Source organism: Phyllobates terribilis, unplaced genomic scaffold, assembly GCF_046119375.1.
Source record: "Phyllobates terribilis strain yellow unplaced genomic scaffold, ASM4611937v1 Scaffold_1__5_contigs__length_1240528914, whole genome shotgun sequence".
Lineage (NCBI taxonomy): Eukaryota > Metazoa > Chordata > Amphibia > Anura > Dendrobatidae > Phyllobates > Phyllobates terribilis.
Genome location: NW_027362761.1, coordinates 1,127,767,253 through 1,127,788,465, shown reverse-complemented (window position 1 = coordinate 1,127,788,465; position 21,213 = coordinate 1,127,767,253). Strand labels below are relative to the sequence as shown.

General features: G+C 43.4%; 1 protein-coding gene across 2 annotated transcripts in view; it reads left to right on the top strand.

Annotated features, from left to right (window-relative positions):
• The window catches only part of LOC141161755 (uncharacterized), a 1,209,981-nt gene that overhangs the window by 823,307 nt on the left and 365,461 nt on the right, over positions 1 to 21,213 (top strand). For both annotated transcript variants that reach the window (XM_073647047.1, XM_073647037.1), the window contains 2 exons: positions 6,135 to 6,215; positions 20,926 to 21,054. In XM_073647047.1, coding sequence (XP_073503148.1) covers positions 6,135 to 6,215; positions 20,926 to 21,054 — 210 coding nt within the window. The remainder of the gene's footprint in view (positions 1 to 6,134; positions 6,216 to 20,925; positions 21,055 to 21,213) is intronic.

Genomic DNA, 21,213 nt, shown 5'->3' with positions numbered 1-21,213 from the left:
CCCGTTCCTGCCTGCTGTACCTGGCTGGACACAAATATAGTGCGAAGCCCCACGTCAATTTTTTTTAAATTATTTCATGAATTTCCTGAAATAATTTAAAAAAATTGAAGTGGGGCTTCGCACTATATTTGTGTCCAGCCAGGTACAGCAGGCAGGAACGGGCTGCCCCCATCCACCAGCTGCCTATTTGTACCTGGCCGGACACAACAATATAGGGAAGCCCTTTTTTTCTTAATTATTTCATGAATTTCATGAAATAATTAAAAAAAATTGAAGTGGGGCTTCGCACTATATTTGTGTCCAGCCAGGTACAGCAGGCAGGAACGGGCTGCCCCCAACCACCAGCTGCCTATTTGTACCTGGCCGGACACAACAATATAGGGAAGGCCTTTTTTTCTTAATTATTTCATGAATTTCATGAAATAATTTAAAAAAAAGTACGTGGGGCTTCGCCCTATTTTTGTGTCCAGCCAGGTACAACTAGGCAGCTGGGGGCTGGAATCTGCAGCGCAGGGAGGCCCAAGCTTTCTGGGCCCCCCCCCCCCGCTACAAATTGCAGTCCGCAGCCACCCCGGAAAATGGCACGTTCATAGAAGCGCCATCTTCTGGCGCTGTACCCAACTCATCCAGGGCCCTGGTGCGGTGGCTCACTGGGTGATAAAGGGGTTAGGGCCAGCTTGGTATTATCAGCTGGCCCCAAGCCCAAAATTCATGGGGTCACGCCAGTATTAGACATGACCGCCATGAATTTCTAGTAAAGTATTTAAAAAAAACACAACACCCAGAATAAAGTCCTTTAATTGAAATAAAGACACAATTCTTTATTGTTCTAAATTAAACCATACTTACCATCACACCCATTCCAGCTGAAGCCAACGATCTCCTGCAATAAAAGAAAAATAATAAACCAACCTCATCCTTACCTTTCCATGGTTCCCATGACAGCTTCAGCTCTGCTACATCGAGATGACTGGCTGGACCGCAGCAGAACGCTGCCATCCAGTCTGTCATCCCGCAGACACTGAGAAGCGCAGGCATGCTTGCGCTCCTCACTGTCTCGCTGTGACGGCATCCAGATGAGCTGAGGTCATGTCCAATGAACTCGGCTCACCTCATGCACGTCACTGACAGCGTGGGAAAATTCTCACGCTGAAGTGCTGAGTGCAGGAGAATTCTCCCACGCTGTCAGTGATGTGCATGAGGTGAGCTCATGTCCAATGAACTCAGCTCACCTCCTGCACGTCACTGACAGCATGGGAAAATTCTCCTGCAATCAGCGCTTCAGCGTGAGAATTTTCCCACGCTGTCAGTGACGTGCATGAGGTGAGCCGAGTTCATTGGACATGAACTCGGCTCATCTGGATGTCGTCACAGAGAGACGCTGAGCAGCGCAAGCAAGCCTGCGCTTCTCAGTGTCTGCGGGATGACAGGCTGGATGGCAGCGTTCTGCTGCGGTCCAGCCTGTCATCTCGATGTAGCAGAGCTGAAGCTGTCGTGGGAACCATGGAAAGGTAAGGATGAGGTTGCTTTATTATTTTTCTTTTATTGCAGGAGATCGTTGGCTTCAGCTGGAATGGGCGTGATGGTAAGTATGGTTTAATTTAGAACAATAAAGGATTGTGTCTTTATTTCAATTAAAGGACTTTATTCTGGGTGTTTGTGTTTTTTTTAACTTTGACTATGGGGTTAGTAATGGGGGTGTCTTATAGACGCCTCTTCATTACTAACCTGGGCTTGATGTCAGCTGGCATTATAAGCTGACATCAACCCCAACCCTATTACCCCCTGCCACCGCACCAGGGCAGCGTGGAAGAGCGAGGCTAAGTGCCAGAATTGGCGCATCCTATGAATGCGCCATTTCTGGGGCGGCTGACGGCTGGTGTTTCTAGCCTGGGAGGGGGCCAATATTCATGGCTCCCTTCCTGGGCTATTAATATCAGCCCCCAGCTGTCTGCCTAGCCTTTGCTAGCTATTAAATTAAGGGGGACCCCACGTCATTTTTTTGGGGGGGTCCCCCATTTTAATAGCTAGTAAAGCCTATGTATTCAGCTGGGGGCTGATATTAGTAGCCTGGGAAGCTCCGTGGGTATTACCCCCTTCCCAGGCTTCAAACATCTGCCCCAGCCGTCTGCTTAACCTCCGCTAGAGCCTAAAATTAAGGGGAACCCCACGCCAATTTTTTTAATAATAAATCCTTTATTTTAATACTAAATGACAAGTACAGTAACCAACACTATCACTGTACTTCATATATATGTGACTGACATGTTTCTATCTATCTAATCTATGTGTGAAGCTCTATTCTTTCTGTTCTAAATTGTCGGGTACAGATGCTGAATTGCCGGCCGGCTTTTTTAAAGAGACGGTGCATGAAAACACTAATATTTTTTTTAATAAATCCTTTACACTAAATGACAAGTGCAGTAACCAACACTGTCACTGTGCTTCTTATATGTGTGACTGACATGTTTCTATCTATCTAATCTATGTGTGATGCTCTATTCCTTCTTGTCTAAATTGTCGGGTACCGGTGTATGCCGCTGCTGAATTTGCCGGCCGGCTTTTTTAAAGAGAGTGTCTTCTGAGCAGTTTGTCAGCTTTTGGACACCTTTGCAGGTGTTTTCTATGTGTTTCTATGTGTTTTTGTTTGCCTGCCATTGGTTTTAACGGTGTTCGACGGTGTTCTAAGGTGTTCGACGAACAGTTCGACGAACAGTTCCTCGAACATCCCGGTGTTCGACGAACCGAACCGAACCCGAACACTACGGGGGTGGCTCAACACTAGTTAGGAACAGCAAAAAATAGATTTTTTTTAATCTGCATACAGCTGAAGTTCACCGCCACTAAAGTAGTAGCTGGCTTATAGCAGAGTATCTCGTTTGTCGCAGTAAAATTACAATTTTTTGGACTCTGCCTAGCAACAGAAAAAATTATGTATTTTTTTTTACTGTGCATACAGCTGAACTTCACCCACCAAAAAAATTACAAAGTGGGCTACTATAGCTTGCAGTATCACATTAGCAAATGGGGAAAAAAAAGGTTTCTGTGCTCTGCACTGAGAAGCTCTGCAGAGTCTGTATACAGCTCAATTTCAACCCCACAAAATCAAAAGATGGGCTACAAGGGCTTTCTTGCTAATGTGATAAAGCAAGTGAAAAAATAGATTGATGGGATACTCGTGCATACAGCACAATACAAGCAGTGCACAACACAGTTCTATGGCATAGCCACAACTGTTTCTATCTGAATCTCAGTAATTGCACAAGAGAAAAAAAATGTGCTGCAAGGTCGATTTCACAGGCACACAGTAGAAGACTTATCTACACTATCTGACTTCCAAACAAGCGCCCATCTATCTAGCTAATATCTCTCAGTACACAGGAGCAGGCTCCAGCAGCAGCGTTTGTGACCAGTGACATGCATAAAATGGCGCTCAGAGAACATAGCCGCTTTTTATATAGAGAGGACATGTGATTTCAGCAGCCAATGGCAGAAGCCCTTGTGTTTGGACAGTGTGGATGCTTCCTGCGCTCTGGCTGGCTGGCTAGTCGTGCTTTATTCACTTAAAGTTACAGGAAAAAAAAATATACAAGCACGGCGCTGCTCTGACCTTTTCTGAGCTCTCTCCAACTCCTCCACTTATCTAACACGTTCCCCCGTTCATCATATGCAAGCAATGTGCTAGCCAAACTGTTAAAAAAGCTGTAGTTGCCCCGCAATCGTGTTCTCGTACTTATTCGCCGAACATTGCAATTTTCTTGAATTTAAGTAAAAAATGCTTGCTTTTCTGAACACTAATCCAAATGTGCCACATTCATGCTGAACTTCACTTTTTAGATCAGATTTCGAACATATTCGCTCATCACTAGTCTTTAGTTGTTAGTGGGGACTGACCAGTGCTCATTCCCCCCCTTCCCTTCCCTATCCAGGGCTAAGCCCTAGTGAGATCCAGGGCTTAGGTTTCCTGTTTGGCGATTGGTGCTGAACCAATATAGGGATGGTAGGGGAGACAGGGTAATATTAGATCAGCCTAGTAGGTCTCCACTCCCCTCTTCCCTAGTGTCTGGGCTCCCTTCCCCTCTTCCCTTCATGTTGCACTTTGTCTTTCCTACACTGTGATTGACAGATCAATTGGAGAGGGGGTGTGAGTGTGAGTCTAGTAGACAAGTCATTTTGAGGTCATTCACTTTTACATGACAAGCTTTGGGCCTCTTGCCGGGTGGACAGTCCATACTGCAAGCAGGATATGCATAGAAGGAACATCGGCATCCTAAGCTACAGTCTATTTGCGTGTAGGTCAGGGGACAATGGGCAGCTATATGACCTGGGATGTGACATCTCCAGCAAATGACATCCCTCGACGAGGCCCCTGGCATGACCTCCGCCCGACCCCCTTTTTTAATCTCTGCCCTCCAGGATGAAGTGGGTTACCTCCCCAAGGACCTGTCAACCCCCTGATACCCTTCAACCAGTCTGACCAAGTCATCAGCGTTGGGGGATCTCCCTGGGTAACCCAAGTCTGCATCAGGCTCGGAAAGGAGTGCACGGAGCGGTCCATTACAACTCGCTCCACCATCTGCGTTGGTGTAGAGGACTCTGGCTGTAACCACTTTTGGACTAGGAGCAGCAGATCAAACATTTGGGAGTGAGGGGGATTTGTCACGGTGGTAAGCCCAGCGTGGACCTGTTGTGCCCTGACAGACATTGTTACCCGCAAGCACTCCAAAACTTCTGTTTTCAATTTTTCATATTCTTTGGCATCCTGTAAGGCCAAATCATAGTAAGCTTTTTGTGGCTACCCCATTAAGTATGGCTCCAGAACTTCTGTCCATTGCTCTGGCTGGAGTTTCTGGAGCCATACTTAATAGGGTAGCCACAAAAGGCTTACTATGATTTATGATCGGTGACCCTTTCAAAAACTGTTAAAAAGGCCTATGACGTCACCCGGGTCATCTTCTGCAAGACTCTCCTCACCACCTTTCGGACAGAGAAGTCATCAGCTGACAATGGGGTTGGAGCTGCCACTGTGACGCGAATCACCTGTGTCTAACTCAATCTGCTGCTGCTGTCGGTTTTGTTGCATCGGCAGCTTACTTGTCTCCTGTTGTGCCAGCTATTGCTGCCGCTGCTGGTGATAGCTTTGGACAAGGTGCTTGACCAGGTACTCCATTTTGTCTGACCGCTGTTCCATCCTTACAGCCGCTTTCACCCAGGACATGCAGTCTGTCCACAGCCGTCACACTTTCTTCCTGGGGATCTTGTCCACGCTTCTAACACCAACTGTGGTAGATCAGCTGCACGTAGAGACACAGGAATGCTGTATCTTTAAATCTTCCACTGTTTTTATTGAAAGTACTGCATAAAACCAGGGCAATGTTAGAAAAACAAGCATGGCCTTCCCAGCCTAACAGTAAAACAAAAACATTACATATGGCACAGTCCTTGTTGCTACGGGAATCTGCCCGTATCAGGAACAAACACCAGGTCCAGCTTTCCTTAACATGAAAACACAGGTCCAGAGCTTGTACCTGCAAGCCCACCCACACACTGTTCTAGAAAGCTGGGTATGTATCCTTTGTAATCCTCCCATTCTACAACTGTTCAATCATTCTAGCAGTAAACATGGCTGATTAACCCCTCTCAGCACTTGAGGTGCTGTATCATTTTTTTTTTTTAGGCTTATATTGCTGAATCTAACAACCTCAGTGCTACATATCTCCCTCTAGTATTTTGCCAGTGACTTTGTAACAATGGTAAGACATAGCCATTACACAGTACATAGCAGGGGACATTTATAAGATTATCTCAGCACAGGAACATTTTTTAACACATCCAATTGTGGAACTTATTTTTAATTAAAGATCTGTTGATTTTAAAATATACTTTTGTTTATGGCAATACCCTTTTATGTGGTGAAAGTGACACTGAGATTTCTTTACAAAGTGTCTGTAATTTTGATTTGCAGCATGAAAAGTGTTTTTACCCTATAGTTTAACACATGGTAAAGTTAAGTTTGTTAGACTTTCCCTATTATGTACTGTACGAGATGGAGCATCCTCTGTTTGTTTTTTTAATGCATTTCAATTTTCACATTAACTAATAATTAATATGGTCCAACTTGAATTTTATTGTAGGATACATTTTCCAATAAATTAGAAGAACAGATCTTTACATCTTACATATTGCCAGTTCTGCACACCTCGATCCTTGTACAGGTAAGGTGTGTTTTTTTTTGTTTGTTTTTTATCAAATATATGTAAACTGGTTTATACTTTGTAAACCCTAAAGTATTTTTTATATTTCTGCATGAATTTACCCTAAAATTACAGCAGAATCATCCATGGAATCTCAATCTCTAAGCAATTATTGAAAAAAAAAATGATGAGGTAACCAATAAAGGTCATGTATCAAGGTTATATACAGTTATGCTGTTTACATACCCCGGCAGAATTTTTGCTTTCTTGCCCTTGTTTCAGAGAATAATAATGATAACAAAAGAACTTTTTCTCCACTCTTGGTTATTGGTTGGGTGAAGCCATTTATTGTCAAACTACTGTGTTTTCTCTTTTTAAATCTTAATGACAACCAAAAACATCCAAATGACCCTGATCAAAAGTTCACATACCTCAGTTCTTAATACCGTGTATTGCCCCCTTTAACAACAATGACAGGTTGAAGTCTTTTGTGGTAGTTGTGGATGAGGTTCTTTATGATGGTAAAGTTCTTCAGATGGTAAAGCTGCCCATTCTTCTTGGCAAAAAGCCTCCAGTTCCTGTAAATTCCTGGGCTGTCTAGCATGAACTGCGCGCTTGAGATCTCCACAGATTGGCTCAGTGATATTGAGGTCAGGAGCCTGAGATGGCCACTCCAGAACCTTCACTTTGTTCTTCTGTAGCCAATGACAGGTTGACTTGGGCTTGTGTTTTGGATCGTTGTCATGTTGGAACGTCCAAGTATGTCCCATGCACAGCTTCTGGCTGATGAGTGCAAATTTGCCTTCAGTATGTGCTGCATTCATCTTTCCTTCAACTTTTACCAAGTTTCCTGTGCCTTTGTAGCTCACACATCCCCAAAACATCAGCGATCCACCTCCGTGCTTTACAGTAGGAATGGTGTTCCTTTCATCATAGGCCTTGTTGACCTCTCTCCAAATGTAACGTTTATGGTTGTGGCCAAAAAGTTCAATATTGGTCTCATCACTCCAAATTTCCTTGTTCCAGAAGTTTTGAGGCTTGTCTCTGTGCTGTTTGGCATTTTGTAGGCAAGATACTTTGCGGCATTTGCGCAGTAATGGCTTTCTTCTGGCGACTCGATCATGCAGCCGATTTTTCTTCAAGTGCCTCTTAATTGTGCACCTTGAAACAGCAACACCCCTAGTTTTCAGAGAGTCCTGAATTTCAGCTGATGTTATTTGTGGGTTTTTCTTTGCATCCCGAACAATTTTCCTGGCAGTTGTGACCAAAATTTCTGATGGTCTACCTGACCGTGGTTTGGTTCTTACAGAGTTCCTGATATTCCATTTGTTAATCACAGTTTGAACGCTGCTGACTGGCATTAACAATTCCTTTGGATATCTTTTTGTATCCCTTTCCTGTGTTCTACAGTTCAACTACCTTTTCCCGAAGATCAGTTGACAATTCTTTTGCTTTCCCCATGACTCACAATCCAGAAATGTCAATGGCTGGATGAAAGATACAAGAATATGTCTCAATCCCAGAAACTCACTCAGCTTTTATGCACACACACTGATTACAAGCAACCAGGTCACAGGTGAGGATGTTACCTTTAGTAGCCATTCAAACCCGTTTGTGTGAAATTCTGTGCATGTTACCCTGTTGATTTTGGCCTGATATGTGAACTTTTGATCAGGGTCATTTTGATGTTTTTGGTGTGTCATTAAGATTTAAAAAAAACAAAACCGTAGTTTGACAATAAATGGCTTCACCCAACCAATAACAATGAGTGGAGAGTTTTTTTTGTTATCATTCATATTCTCTGAAACAAGGCCAAGAAAGTAAAAATTCTGCCGGGGTATGTAAACTTTTGAGCACAACTGATGACATATCTTCGGATGGCACCTTATTGTAGATTTATACTTACCTGGAAACCATGCTCTTAACTGATTTCTCTGATAGGGCAGCCGGTGGAGCATGCCTTCATAAGCCTGTGCACGATATCAGTGGCATATGGAGGTACAATATAATAGTTAATCACTGCACTACCGATGCACGGGCAGGGTCCAACGCCAGTAATATATATAGCAAAAGCCCGGCACTCGAGATGAAGTTTCAAACAATTTTAATGATCCAGCAAATAGAGTGTTAAACAGCAGACGTTTCGATTAAAAAAACCTTCATCAGTACACTCTATAGAAATGAAACCAAAGGAACAATACGTCAATATAACATGTGTAAAACTATGCCAAAATAATAGACAAAGAAAGGGGGAAGAGAAGCAAAAAAGGATGCAATCCCTACCAGACATAAAATAAAAAATAAAATCCTACTAATATTATAAATGCGAAAGTTTGTGAGTATGTATGTTTGTTACTCTTTCACGAAAAAACTACTGGACGGATTTGCATGAAACTTTACAGTAATATAGATTATACATCGGAATAACATATAGGCTACAATTTGTAATGATTTTATGTAATTTTGGTCGTAATATAACGATACATGTCAATTAAGTCGGAAAAAAAATCTGGCCTCTGAGAGCTATCTTGGCGTACGCTGCCTAAACCGTTGGAGTTACACAAAGATGATGTACCGTAGAATTGTTTGTGTTGAATAGTTCTAAATAAAAGTCTGCGACAGCATATATCTACCTTTTATGTGGAAGCCACTATGACCAAAATTGTGAACCATAAATTTAATTAAATTAGATACTATTTTACAATGCACATTTTAGTATATTTATCAAACTTTTTAGTATATTTATCAAACTTTTATATACACACATACACAGGTGATATTTAAATGGCTGATTTACAGCAGTCAGAAGAGATTGATAATACAATAATTTACCCATAGTTGATCATTGTATAGTGAGGTCACAGTTGCCGCCTGTCCACAGTCAGAATACAGGGGTGATCATATACCGTGGCCAGGTACAAGTGTGGCACAGGGGGTTCACACACGACCCCCAGGGACTGACATTTCCTAGAAACTTTGGCAGCTGTCAGTCATGAGCTCACCCTGATACATTACACTCTGGAAACAGCTGAAGGGAGAAGGATAATTTATGACATTTTCTCAGACTTAAAAAAAAAAAAAAAAAAAATAGCCCAGAAAACAGCCCATATGTCAGGAACAGGTTACTAGGGAACTACACGTCCCAGCACGGCCTCCCCGCGCCCACAGCCCGGGGGGAGTGTGAGGCTTCCTCCTGCAGGTTGCCCGGGGGCACCGGGCCGTCATTGTCCTCACACAGGGGGTCCCCGCCGCCATTGTCCCTCCACATAACACCGTATAATAAAACATGCGCTCACCTGCGCCAGCTGCTGCAGCCGGGAAAGTTCCGAGCGCCTCACCTGGGCGGAGGGGAAGTGACTCACACACGGGGAGGGGCAGTAACCTGAGCGCGGCTCCATGGAGGATGCACACACTGCAGCCTGACAGCACCGGCAGCAGCGCTACTCAAATGGCGTCCTCCCCTCCTGTGTGCAGCACAGACCTGTGTGTGTGCAGCGCAGCATGTCACCCACAGCACCAGCAGGCTGCTCTCAGCTCCCACAGAGCACTGGGAATGGTTGCTATGGGTAACCGCGCCACAGCTGCTCCTCATAGACCAGTCATATACAACTGATATCGTCTGTACAGCGATCGTAATATAACTAATTAGATTGTTTTAGTATTTTGTTTCAACTTTACTAAGTACCTATTTTGTAATTAGTACTTATAAAAATGCCGCGAAAGCGTAAGTCTAACATTTCGCAAATCTCTAATAAAGCCCGAGCTATGAAAATAATTAGACGTGATGAGACGTCTCAACAAGCCGAGCAACGAAGGCTTGAGCAGGCGGTGCGTTGTGCGGCACATAGAGCTGCAGAGACTCCAGAACAATCCCAAGCCCGACGTGAACAGCATATGGAGTATCTGGCGTCTCAACGGGCTGCTGAAACTCCAGAACAGTCCCAAGCCCGACGTGAACAGCATGCGGAGTATCTGGCGTCTCAACGGGCTGCTGAAACTCCAGAACAGTCCCAAGCTCGACGTCAGCAGCAAGCGACTTACATGGCGTCCCGAAGAGCCACTGAAACTTATGAAATGGCCGAATCTCGCAGACGCACTGTTGCTGAAAGGGCAGCACAGCGACGTCAAACATTTACAAGAAATATATGGATATTGTTTAATAAAGCTGCATTTGAGTATGACGAGACTCTTGATTATGAAACTCACAAGCTTATAAAAATAGAAGCAATGACCATAGATTGCAAATATTGCGGAGCTCTTAAGTGGAAAGAGGAAGCAGCAGGTATGTGTTGTTTGGGCGGGAAAGTTGCTCTTCCTTATATAGACGAGCCAGTTCAACCTTTAAAAGAGCTTTTCTCTAATGAAACTGATGAATCTTGCCTTTTTCTAAATAATATAAGAAAATACAACATGTGCTTTCATATGACGTCTTTTGGAGCAGATCAAATTATCTCAATGCCAGGGTTTTGCCCGACCTTTACAATACAAGGACAAGTATACCACCGTATCGGTTCTTTAATTCCTATGTCCATTTCGCAACCACAAATTTTACAAGTTTATTTCATAGGTGACGAAGAAGAACAAATCAACAGGCGTACTGAGTGCGTGCAAAGCGTAGATAGAAACATAGTTAAAAAATTACAACGAGTACTTCACGACCACAACATTTTGGTGCATGAATTTAAAACAGCTAGAGACAGAATGATCAATGACGATCATTTCAAAGTAGTGATTCACCCAGACCGTGTACCACGTGGTCAACATGAGAGACGATTCAATGCCCCTACTACAAATGAAATAGCTGCTGTAATAATTAGTAGCGAACAAACTATGTCTCGGGACATCGTTGTGCAGCCGCGCGATGGCATGCTCACTAGGGTTCCCGATACACATAGATTCTATGACGCTCTCGAGTACCCAATAATTTTTTGGAAAGGACAAGAGGGGTACAGCATTGATATTCCTCAGATAAATCCAATTACCAAACAAGCAATGCCAAGCAAAAAGGTGTCCTGCAAAGATTTTTATGCCTTTCACTTGATGGTCCGTAGCAGCGATTTTAATTTGATGCTTAAGTGTAGGCTCCTACTTCATCAGTTTCTGGTCGACATGTATGTAAAGATGGAAAGTGAGCGCTTAAGGTTCATTTCTTTAAATCCAAAAAAACTGCGCGCAGAAAATTATATTCACTTGCAAGATGCAATAAGAAATTATACGGATTTGGATCCAAATAACTTAGGTCAGATGGTGATTCTCCCGTCATCATTTGTAAATAGCCCGAGATACCTACACGAATACACACAAGATGCGTTCACATATGTACGTAATTATGGGAGGCCTGATTTATTTATTACAATGACTTGCAACCCCGCTTGGCCAGAAATCACCAAAGATCTTATGGCTGGTCAAAATTCAACGGACAGACATTACTTAACAGCTCGAGTATTTAGAATAAAAGTACAGAAGATGGTAGCTCTACTTACAAAAGGTAACATATTTGGTGATATGCAATGCTTCATGTACTCGATCGAGTGGCAAAAGCGAGGTTTGCCTCATGTGCACTTACTGCTGCGGTTAAAGGAAAAATTGCATCCGAACCAAATTGACGAAATCATATGTGCTGAGATACCAAACCCAGAAACCGATCAAAAGCTCTATGATACAGTGACAAAGAATATGATTCACGGGCCATGTGGTACATTCAATTCTTCATCGCCATGCATGAAGGAAGGAAAATGTACCAAAAAATATCCGAGGAAGCTTTTAAAAGATACTCAAACCAATGACAAAGGTTATCCTTTGTACAGGCGCAGAGCACCAGAGAATGGTGGACGCACGACGATTATAAAAACCCGTAGAGGAACACAGGAAATATTGGTGGACAATAGCTGGGTGGTCCCATATTCTCCACTCTTATCAAAAAATTTTAATTCTCATTTAAATGTAGAGTTCTGTAATACGGTACAGGCGATAAAATATATTTGTAAATATATTAATAAGGGTAGCGACCAGGCTATTTTTAACATCTGCCAGCAAGGGAATGTTAACATTGACCCAAGAAATGAGGTGCAGACCTTTAGAACCGGCCGATATGTTAGTAGTAACGAAGCAACGTGGCGGATCTTAGGTCTGCCTCTGCACGAGAGACACCCAACCATCACTCATCTCGCGATTCATTTACCCAATGGCGAGAGGGTTTACTTTACGGAAAATAATTTTAGAGAGAGATTAGAAGCACCACCTAAAACTACACTAACTGCATTTTTCCTGTTGTGCCAAAGTGATACGTTTGCAAAAACATTACTTTACATTGACGTGCCTCGCTACTATACTTGGAATGTGGCACGGAAGCAATGGAAACGTCGTTTACAAGGAACACCTGTCGACGGCTGGCCAGGTGTGAAGGCAGGAGACGCTCTAGGTCGCATTTACACGGTGCACATTAGCAATTTTGAATGTTATTGCTTGCGTATGCTGCTGAATGTAATAAGGGGTCCAACCAACTTCTCGGATTTAAAAACATTTGAAGGTCAAGAACTTGCAACTTTTCGGCAGGTGTGTGAGAAGATGGGGTTGTTGGAAGATGATAACCACTGGGATACCACCTTAGAAGAGGCCATGCTATGTCGCTCCCCGGCGCAAATAAGAGAGCTGTTTGCCATATTGATATGCACTTGCGGTTTATCCAATCCTCTACAACTCTGGCACAAGTATAAAACTGCGTTATCAGAGGATATCATGCACAGATTTGAAAGAATGGATCACGTTAACGATGATCTCTGTTTCAATGAGGCGTTGGGGCTTATCGAGGACAAAATATTAATAATTTCTAGAAAGAAATTGTCCGATTTTGGTCTACCCTCACCGCGGCGTAGAGGAGAGCTGTCGAACGAGTTGATAAAAGAGCTAAGCTATGATACCAACCAGTTAGACGCTCACGTTTGCGAAACTGAGCCACGTTTGCTACCTGATCAAAGAGAGATTTATCACAAAATAGTAGGACGAGTGGAAAATGGTGAAGGCGGACTTTTTTTCCTTGATGCCCCGGGTGGTACAGGAAAAACTTTCTTGCTTAATTTACTTTTAGCAAAAATTCGTAGCGGTCATAACATTGCATTAGCTGTGGCTTCCTCTGGAATTGCTGCAACATTGCTAAGCAGTGGACGGACGGCACATTCAGTCTTTAAATTACCTCTTAATCTGGTGAACGAAGAAACCCCATCGTGTAATATCAGCAAGAGCAGCGCCCGTGGCCTCCTGTTGCAACAGTGCAAACTAATCGTGTGTGACGAGTGCACAATGTCACACAAACGCGCCATCTAAGCTCTTGATCGTTGTCTACAAGACTTACACAGTAAACAAACAATAATGGGTGGTGTGGTTGTTTTATTGGCTGGGGACTTTAGGCAAACTTTGCCTGTCATCGAGCGAGGCACTGCTGCAGACGAAATTAACGCATGTCTGAAATCCTCATATTTATGGACCAAAGTTGAAAAGCTGCACCTCACCACCAACATGCGTGTCCAGCTATTCAGTGATCTAGAGTCGGGCGCGTACGCTGAGAAACTGCTCGAGATCGGTGAAGGTCGAATCGAAACTGACGAAGAAGGTATGGTTCTATTCACTAACCAATTTTGTCATGTTGTGGATTCGGAAGACGCACTTATTGCTCAAGTTTTTCCAAATTTGCAACAAAACATCCACGATGAAAATTGGCTATGTGAAAGAACTATACTAGCACCAAGAAATGAAACAGTTGCGAAAATCAATAAAATTATCTTGGACCAAGTAACCAGCGATGCAACAACCTACAACTCCATCGACACAGTCATGTCATCTGAAGACTGTACGAGCTACCCCGTGGAGTTTCTTAACTCTTTGGAGCTATCCGGGGTCCCATCTCATAAGCTCGAATTAAAGGTCGGTATACCCGCTTTGTTAATGCTCAACTTGGACGCCCCGAGATTATGTAATGGCACTAGATTGCGAGTCACTGAACTAGGCAGGCACATTGTAAAGGCCACAATTTTAACTGGAGAAGCTAAGGGGGAAAATATTCTTATACCGCGCATCCCAATAATACCCAATAACTTACCCTTTAATTTCAAACGTTCCCACTTAAAGTTGCATTTTCAATGACCATCAATAAATCGCAAGGGCAAACTTTGAAGGTAGCGGGGATACATTTAGGCACGCCCTGTTTTTCCCACGGTCAGCTATACGTAGCTTGCTCACGTGTTTCTAAATCGCAAAATCTACATATTTTCTCTGAACGAAAGAAATCAAATAACATAGTTTACAGGAGTATATTGCAGTAAAACACATAGATAAATTACCTGCAGATGTCCATTATTCCAATTACATACTAATTCTTTACTAACACGAACAATATTAAACGCAAGTAACTTCAGTCCGTCCTGTTTATTAATCAGTGTTTAGTAATCCGTTTGTGATGAAATTTGATATGGATAATTTCAAGCCTGGGGAAGGACATAGGGCTACTTTTTATAAACACACCATACAGGCGAAGATTATATAAAACTGTAAACCTGATTGACTGACACACCTAGCGGTCAACGCACAGCCAAAACCACTGAACTTAGCATCTTGAAATTTGCAGATAGGTTCTATTATAGCTTAAATGAGCACTAAGAAAGGAATTTTGATAATTCCACCCTCAAGAGTTTCCCTCTTCATATTATAGGGGTTCAAAGATTGTATGGAATCCGTCAGTTTTGAAGTTAGACATCTGAAATTTTGGATGTACGAGTAACTAAATAAGATTATTTCTTTTTACTATTAAGATTATTTTTTTTTACTATTAAAATGATCTGTCACGAAACTTAATGTGGCAGACCAAATTCCACGCGAGCTAAGCCGCGGGTAAAAGCTAGTATATAATATAATATATATGGCGCTCAGACCTGAGCTTAATAAATGAGAACAACAAAATACATTCTGATGTAATGCATATTAATAAAGGAGGGTAAAGGGAAGGAAACAGATCTGAGAAGGAGGACCATACCTGCAAGGCTATGTAGTGGAGATATAGCGATATATTTAACAGAGAAATGTGAGGCTGTGAAGAAAGATCAGTAACATGAGTGAACACCGTGTCAGGAGACAGCCCCAGTAAAATAGAAGTCAAAACATACCATGTGACAGATAGCAGGCTTCCTATGCTCTGGCGTACCGACGCGGTATCCACCGCTTGTTAGTGTGCTGCGCCTGGTGGAAGAGGCACCCGGAAGTATTTTATACATGCACTGAATGAGTGAGCCACGGCCAATCAACATCCGAGTGACGTGCCCCCTGGGCCTGTGCTGTGCAGGGGATACCCGGAGCCGGATCGCTGGGGGTTGTAGTCTCAGTGTGGCGGTGACCCGGTCCGTGCCCAGGGCGGTCAAACCAGTGGCAGTCTTAGATAATAACAATGTCCGACTACGCCACCCGTGGATTGCGGTCAGTGGGGACCGCCGCTGTGCTGCAGACCGCTGAGGCTGATGATGTTTGTGCAGCCGAGTATGGGATAACTCCCCACGGGAGAAGTATTGCCTCAGGGCAGCTAATGTGGAAGATGGGAGTGATGGTGTGAGCGTCCCAGTACTAATGGTGCTGGTGCGGCGATGAAACACAGAGACATGTGGTGCAGTTCAGGGTCTTTACTGATGGTATAAAGCAGACCCTCCCGGGAGTACTGGTTAGCAGTAGGGGCCTGGTCAGTCTGTGAGCAAGCAGGATCTCCCCCTGGCCAGGTGGAGTTGTAGGCCTCCAAGTCTGTCTGCACTCTTTCCTGGCTACCTTGCTCTATGCGGGTAGAAGTAGCCCACGTCCCTGAGTATACCGTGTGGTGCTCACCCGTATGGCCGGTGACTTGGGGCCTTCTGTTAGCCTCCGCTTCACAATGGCGTTGCTGGTCCCTTGCTTGTGACCGTGCCTCCGGGCTTCTATGGCCAGAGGACATGGAATCCCCTGCCGGTTGGATTCTGCTGCTGGACCTGGATGTCCCCACAGCCTCGGACTCCGTGTCCGGTATTAGTGTCTTCAACCAGGGTGAACTCTGCTCAGCTCCAGCCCCTGGTATTCAGCTACTGTTCCTACAGAGCTCCTGGTTCTTACTTTCCCTGTGTCTGCTGTCCTCCATACCCGACTGCATCTCTGTCTGGGACTTCACTCTAGGCTCTGACTGACCTAATCCCGCCCCAGACCCAGTTTATAAGGGCAGATTCCTCCCCTCCCAGGTCTGGGCGGGCGGTGTTGCATGCTTAGGGCTCCTGACCAGAGAAACCTCCCACTTGCTCTCAGACATAATATTTCTATTACTGTGGCAACCAGACCCCTGGGGTGCCACACGAGCGCAGCGGAAGTGACATTCAGTTGCTAGGTAGATTAGAAACAGGTCATATGACCTCATAGTGTATTCCAGGAGAGAAGAAGAGTGCATTCCACAAATAGGAAATGAAAATAAGAGGCGGAATAGAGTGGGAGAGTGTAAAGGGTAAATGGGACGATCCAGGATGGGACCAGCAGGAATAGAATATGATGATCCAAAGGGGAAAACAGTGGGATATTAGGGCTGGGTCTACAAAAGAAAGAAACGTATCAATATCCCTTGGATCAATACAATTTGGGCTGATACAGCATGTAAAAGCATAATATGATACAGCAATAAAGAGAACATAATATTAAATTCAAATAAACGACAGCAGATCATATTCCCTATTCAAGCCTTTTGGTGCCAAAGACTGAAATTCATGAATCCAAAAGGCTTGCCGGTATTTGAGGAACCGGATCCGATCACCTCCCCGTCTTAATGGGGGCACATGTTCAATCACTTGGAATTTTAACTGATATATTATGTCCCAATGAGACAAAGTGGTGAGGAACTGGTAACAGGGTGTTTTTGCATCTAATTGTGGATTTATGTTTTGAAATCCTTGCCTTCACGGATTATGTGGTTTCCCCCACATATAGAAGACCACATGGACATTTTCTAAGGTAAACCACGTAAGAGGTATCACACGTGGAAAAGTCCTTGATCAGATATTTCTTTCCCGTATACGGGTGAAGTATCTGATTGCCCCTTTGTACATTATTGCATTGTCTACATTGTAGGCATGGGAAAGTCCCAGTTTTTTGTGTCTGCAAAACCTTCTGTCTCCTAGTGGTTATGGAACCAAAATCGGCATGTACCAAACTATCCCTAAGGTTAGGAGCTCTTTTAAAGCATGGGAGGAAAGGTTGTGAAAATTCCTTAATGTGAGGGTATGCGGTGCTCAGAATGCTCCAGTGTTTGCGGCTGCAGCGGGGTATGATGTAGGAAAAGGGGTGATATGTATGTACGAAGGGGATCCTGTCGGTGACCGGAAGGCGTGTAGAGGTGGTGGGTCTCAAAGATTCTTGTAGTATCCTGTCAGGATAACCCCGTTCTTTAAATTTAGACTGCATTTCATTGAGTCTGATATCACATAACTCAGGATTTTTTACAATTCGTTGTACTCTCTTAAACTGGGATCTAGCAATAGATCTTGTGATTGCCGGTGGATGGAGGATGCCTCTTCCACCAGGCGCAGCACACTAACAAGCGGTGGATACTGCGTCAGTACGCCAGAGCATAGGAAGCCTGCTATCTGTCACATGGTATGTTTTGACTTCTATTTTACTGGGGCTGTCTCCTGACACGGTGTTCACTCATGTTACTGATCTTTCTTCACAGCCTGACATTTCTCTGTTAAATATATCGCTATATCTCCACTACATAGCCTTGCAGGTATGGTCCTCCTTCTCAGATCTGTTTCCTTCCCTTTACCCTCCTTCATTAATATGCATTATATCAAAATGTATTTTGTTGTTCTCATTTATTAAGCTCAGGTCTGAGCGCCATATATATTATATATTATATATTTTATTTTTATTTTTTTGTCTGGTAGGGATTGCATCCATTTTTGCTTCTCTTCCCCCTTTCTTTGTCTATTATTTTGGCATTGTTTTACACATGTTATATTGACGTATTGTTCCTTTGGTTTCATTTCTATAGAGTGTGCTGATGAAGGTTTTTTAACCGAAACGTCTGCTGTTTAACACTCTGTTTGCTGGCTCATTAAAATAGTTTGAAACTTCATCTCGAGTGCCGGGCTTTTGCTATATATATTGCTATGCATTTGGAGGTACAGTGAGGCCCCTCTGATTAGGATCGCTATTATGAATACTCAGATATCAGTGACACAAGCTGAAAAAAAATTGAATTTCCTAATTTCAGTTCATTTCAATGAAAATTCACCACAAATAATAGCAACTTCAGCATGCCAGTCAAGTGTTGGTGCATGTTGGAATGATACCATAATCCACAAGAGTAATTTACAGCACAGCAAAAATATTAGGATGACGCTATTGATATGAACCTACTAGTGTTGTAATTTGTGCAATGACAAAATGTCTGATGTATTTTAGTATTGAAACTTTGATGAACCACATCAAGCTAAATTTAAAGATAACTTTTATTGTTTTCATAATGAGATAATTAATAGGATAGAAACATTGTAACCAGAGTTATAACTTAAAGGGAGTCTCTCATCGTGTTTTTGCTATGTAATTTGAAGACAGCAAGTATGAATAGGTGCAAGCTGCTATGACTGCATAATATACAGTAAAAACAAGAGAGTACAGAAGCCTCTGTAAATGCTAAGACGTATACAAATATTGAATATATGTAGGTATTTAGTGCATAAATTGGCCAATTCATGTGTGCCCATCAACAACAGCAAGCTGATCTTTCTTTGATGGGACCCTAAACCTAATATTTATCAAGCATGCCTTTCCCGGACTATAAGCCTACAATTTTAAAAAGCTGGTAGGATTCAGCATTAATTTAAAAACAGCCTTAAGCTGATGGGAGGAGTGCATTCAGAAAAGGAAGCAGTCACAAAACGAATGTCGCGTCAAAAATGTCACCTTGCCATAGTTGATGGGCACACATGAGTTGGGCAATTTATGCACTAAGTACCTTCACTTTTATAAGTATAGTCTATATAGCAGTAATGCAGTTTAAATTTAATATAATCAACGTTTGTATCCATCTTAGCGCTTAATGCTGCTGTTGACTCGCCCAGAGGGATATAGTGGGAACTCGGTACCCGAGCCTTTACCTTCTTTGTAGGATGTCACAGCAGTTGGCTCCCGGGCCCGTCCTCTGGGGTCACTCTTTAAAAGGGGTTTTATTAGCAGTTTGTCTCGTGATGCCACCTGTGGTTTCTGGTAATAGTTACCAGCGCTGCTGCAAACCTTCGGGGGATGATGGGATGGCAGTTGGGATGTTTCTGTTCCCCACAGGCGGAGCGGACCCCCGGGGCAGGGTTGATGGACGGAATGCAGGTGAGAGATGGCCCGGTCGGGTCAGGGGGAATGACGGACACGCACACAGGGGAATCGTTACAGTACCTTTACTGGTGTAACAGCAGGTATGGTCCAGGGTACTTGCTAGGAAGGGTGCACTTCTGGACTTCTCCCCAGTGAGCAGTTATAAGGCCTACTGATCCGTGTCTTCCCCTCTCTAAGCTTCTGACCAGCCTGGAACTTAGCCTAGCTTCTGTGTTGTGTTGCTTTCTCACCTGACCGCTTGGTAGTAGGACTTTTCTTTGGCAATCACTATCCCTGGACGCCGGGGCCTTCGTGGTTCCTAGTCCTGTTATTGCTGGTAGCTTCAGGATGACCAGGGATCTGTAATCCTCCTGGTATGCCGGTAATCCCTACTGGGTATAGAGGACCCTGTAGGTCCGGACCCGGTGTCCGGTTTGTATTCTGGGGTGAGCCTATGATGCTCATCTGCCCCCTCAACTCCTCTTTCCTCTTGCCTCAGCCACACTCGGGGCCCTCAACTCAGCAGCAGACGTGCTGCTCCTTCACTGGTCTCAGCGCCAGCACACTCTCAGACTAAAACTGACTGCCTAACTCCACCCTCCAGTTTATATATCCCTAACAGGGCTCCCTCTGGTGGTGTGAGGTGGAAGGGTGAAGGTGTCTGCATGTTATGAGGGCCTCTTGTGGAGTAGTCTATCCATGCACCCTTTTTGGGTCCTGTGGTACCTGTGTATAGCAGGGTGCCACACTGTATTCTCTTGTTTGTTTATTATGCAGTCATGGCAACTTGTTCCTGTTCACACCTGCTTTATTCTGTTCAGAGGTGCTGGTCAGTGTTTTTTAACATTTTTTTAATTTTTTTTGCAATTTGAAGAAAGCAGGAGATAGGTGCTGAAACACTGAATTGAGTGATATGTCACTTATCATGGTGTGTTCTGTTATTTGCGAATAATGCAGGTTTTGTCACTAGGAGATTATCACTGTCAGGTATGATGTGCACGTGACTGCAAGTCCGACCACACACCCTACTTTGATAAGCCGCTCACTGTCAATAGATAATGTACATAAAAAAAGAGGCTGGTGTGGGCGGGGATAACTTTGAGCTCTGCTTCATGTTACATCTAAAAACTCTGTGTCACAACTGTTGAAACCCAGTAAACTATTTGATACATCACTGGAATCAGGGTCTCCTTTTCTACATCATGCTGCTCTCAGATGAGGTAGCAAAAACTTGATGCCAGATTTCCTTTAAGGATTCTGAGCTCCAGTGCAAAATCTTAGTACATGGCAGGTGGAAAGCCTATTTATGTAATTTATAATACAGTTGTAATGCTGCAACATTTTTTCTTTTGTTTTCTGTTTTTCTTTTTTGAAGGATCATAAGCCAGAGTATGAAGTACTTTCTAAATATGATGAAACATTTTTAAAATATACAGGAGTACAAAATCTCATAATGAATCTCGATGAGTTGGTGTTATCAAGGCAAAGTTCCATCTTTGAGGGGGTAAGTTGTGCCTGGTAAATGTGTATATCAAAATTCCACAAGTGCTAATACTGTATTCATCTCAAGGAAAATAAATGTTTTGGGTTTGAGATTTTGTTTTCATAAATCTGAGATCTATTAATATCTAAAATGCTCCAGAGACTTTTAAAAACTAATATA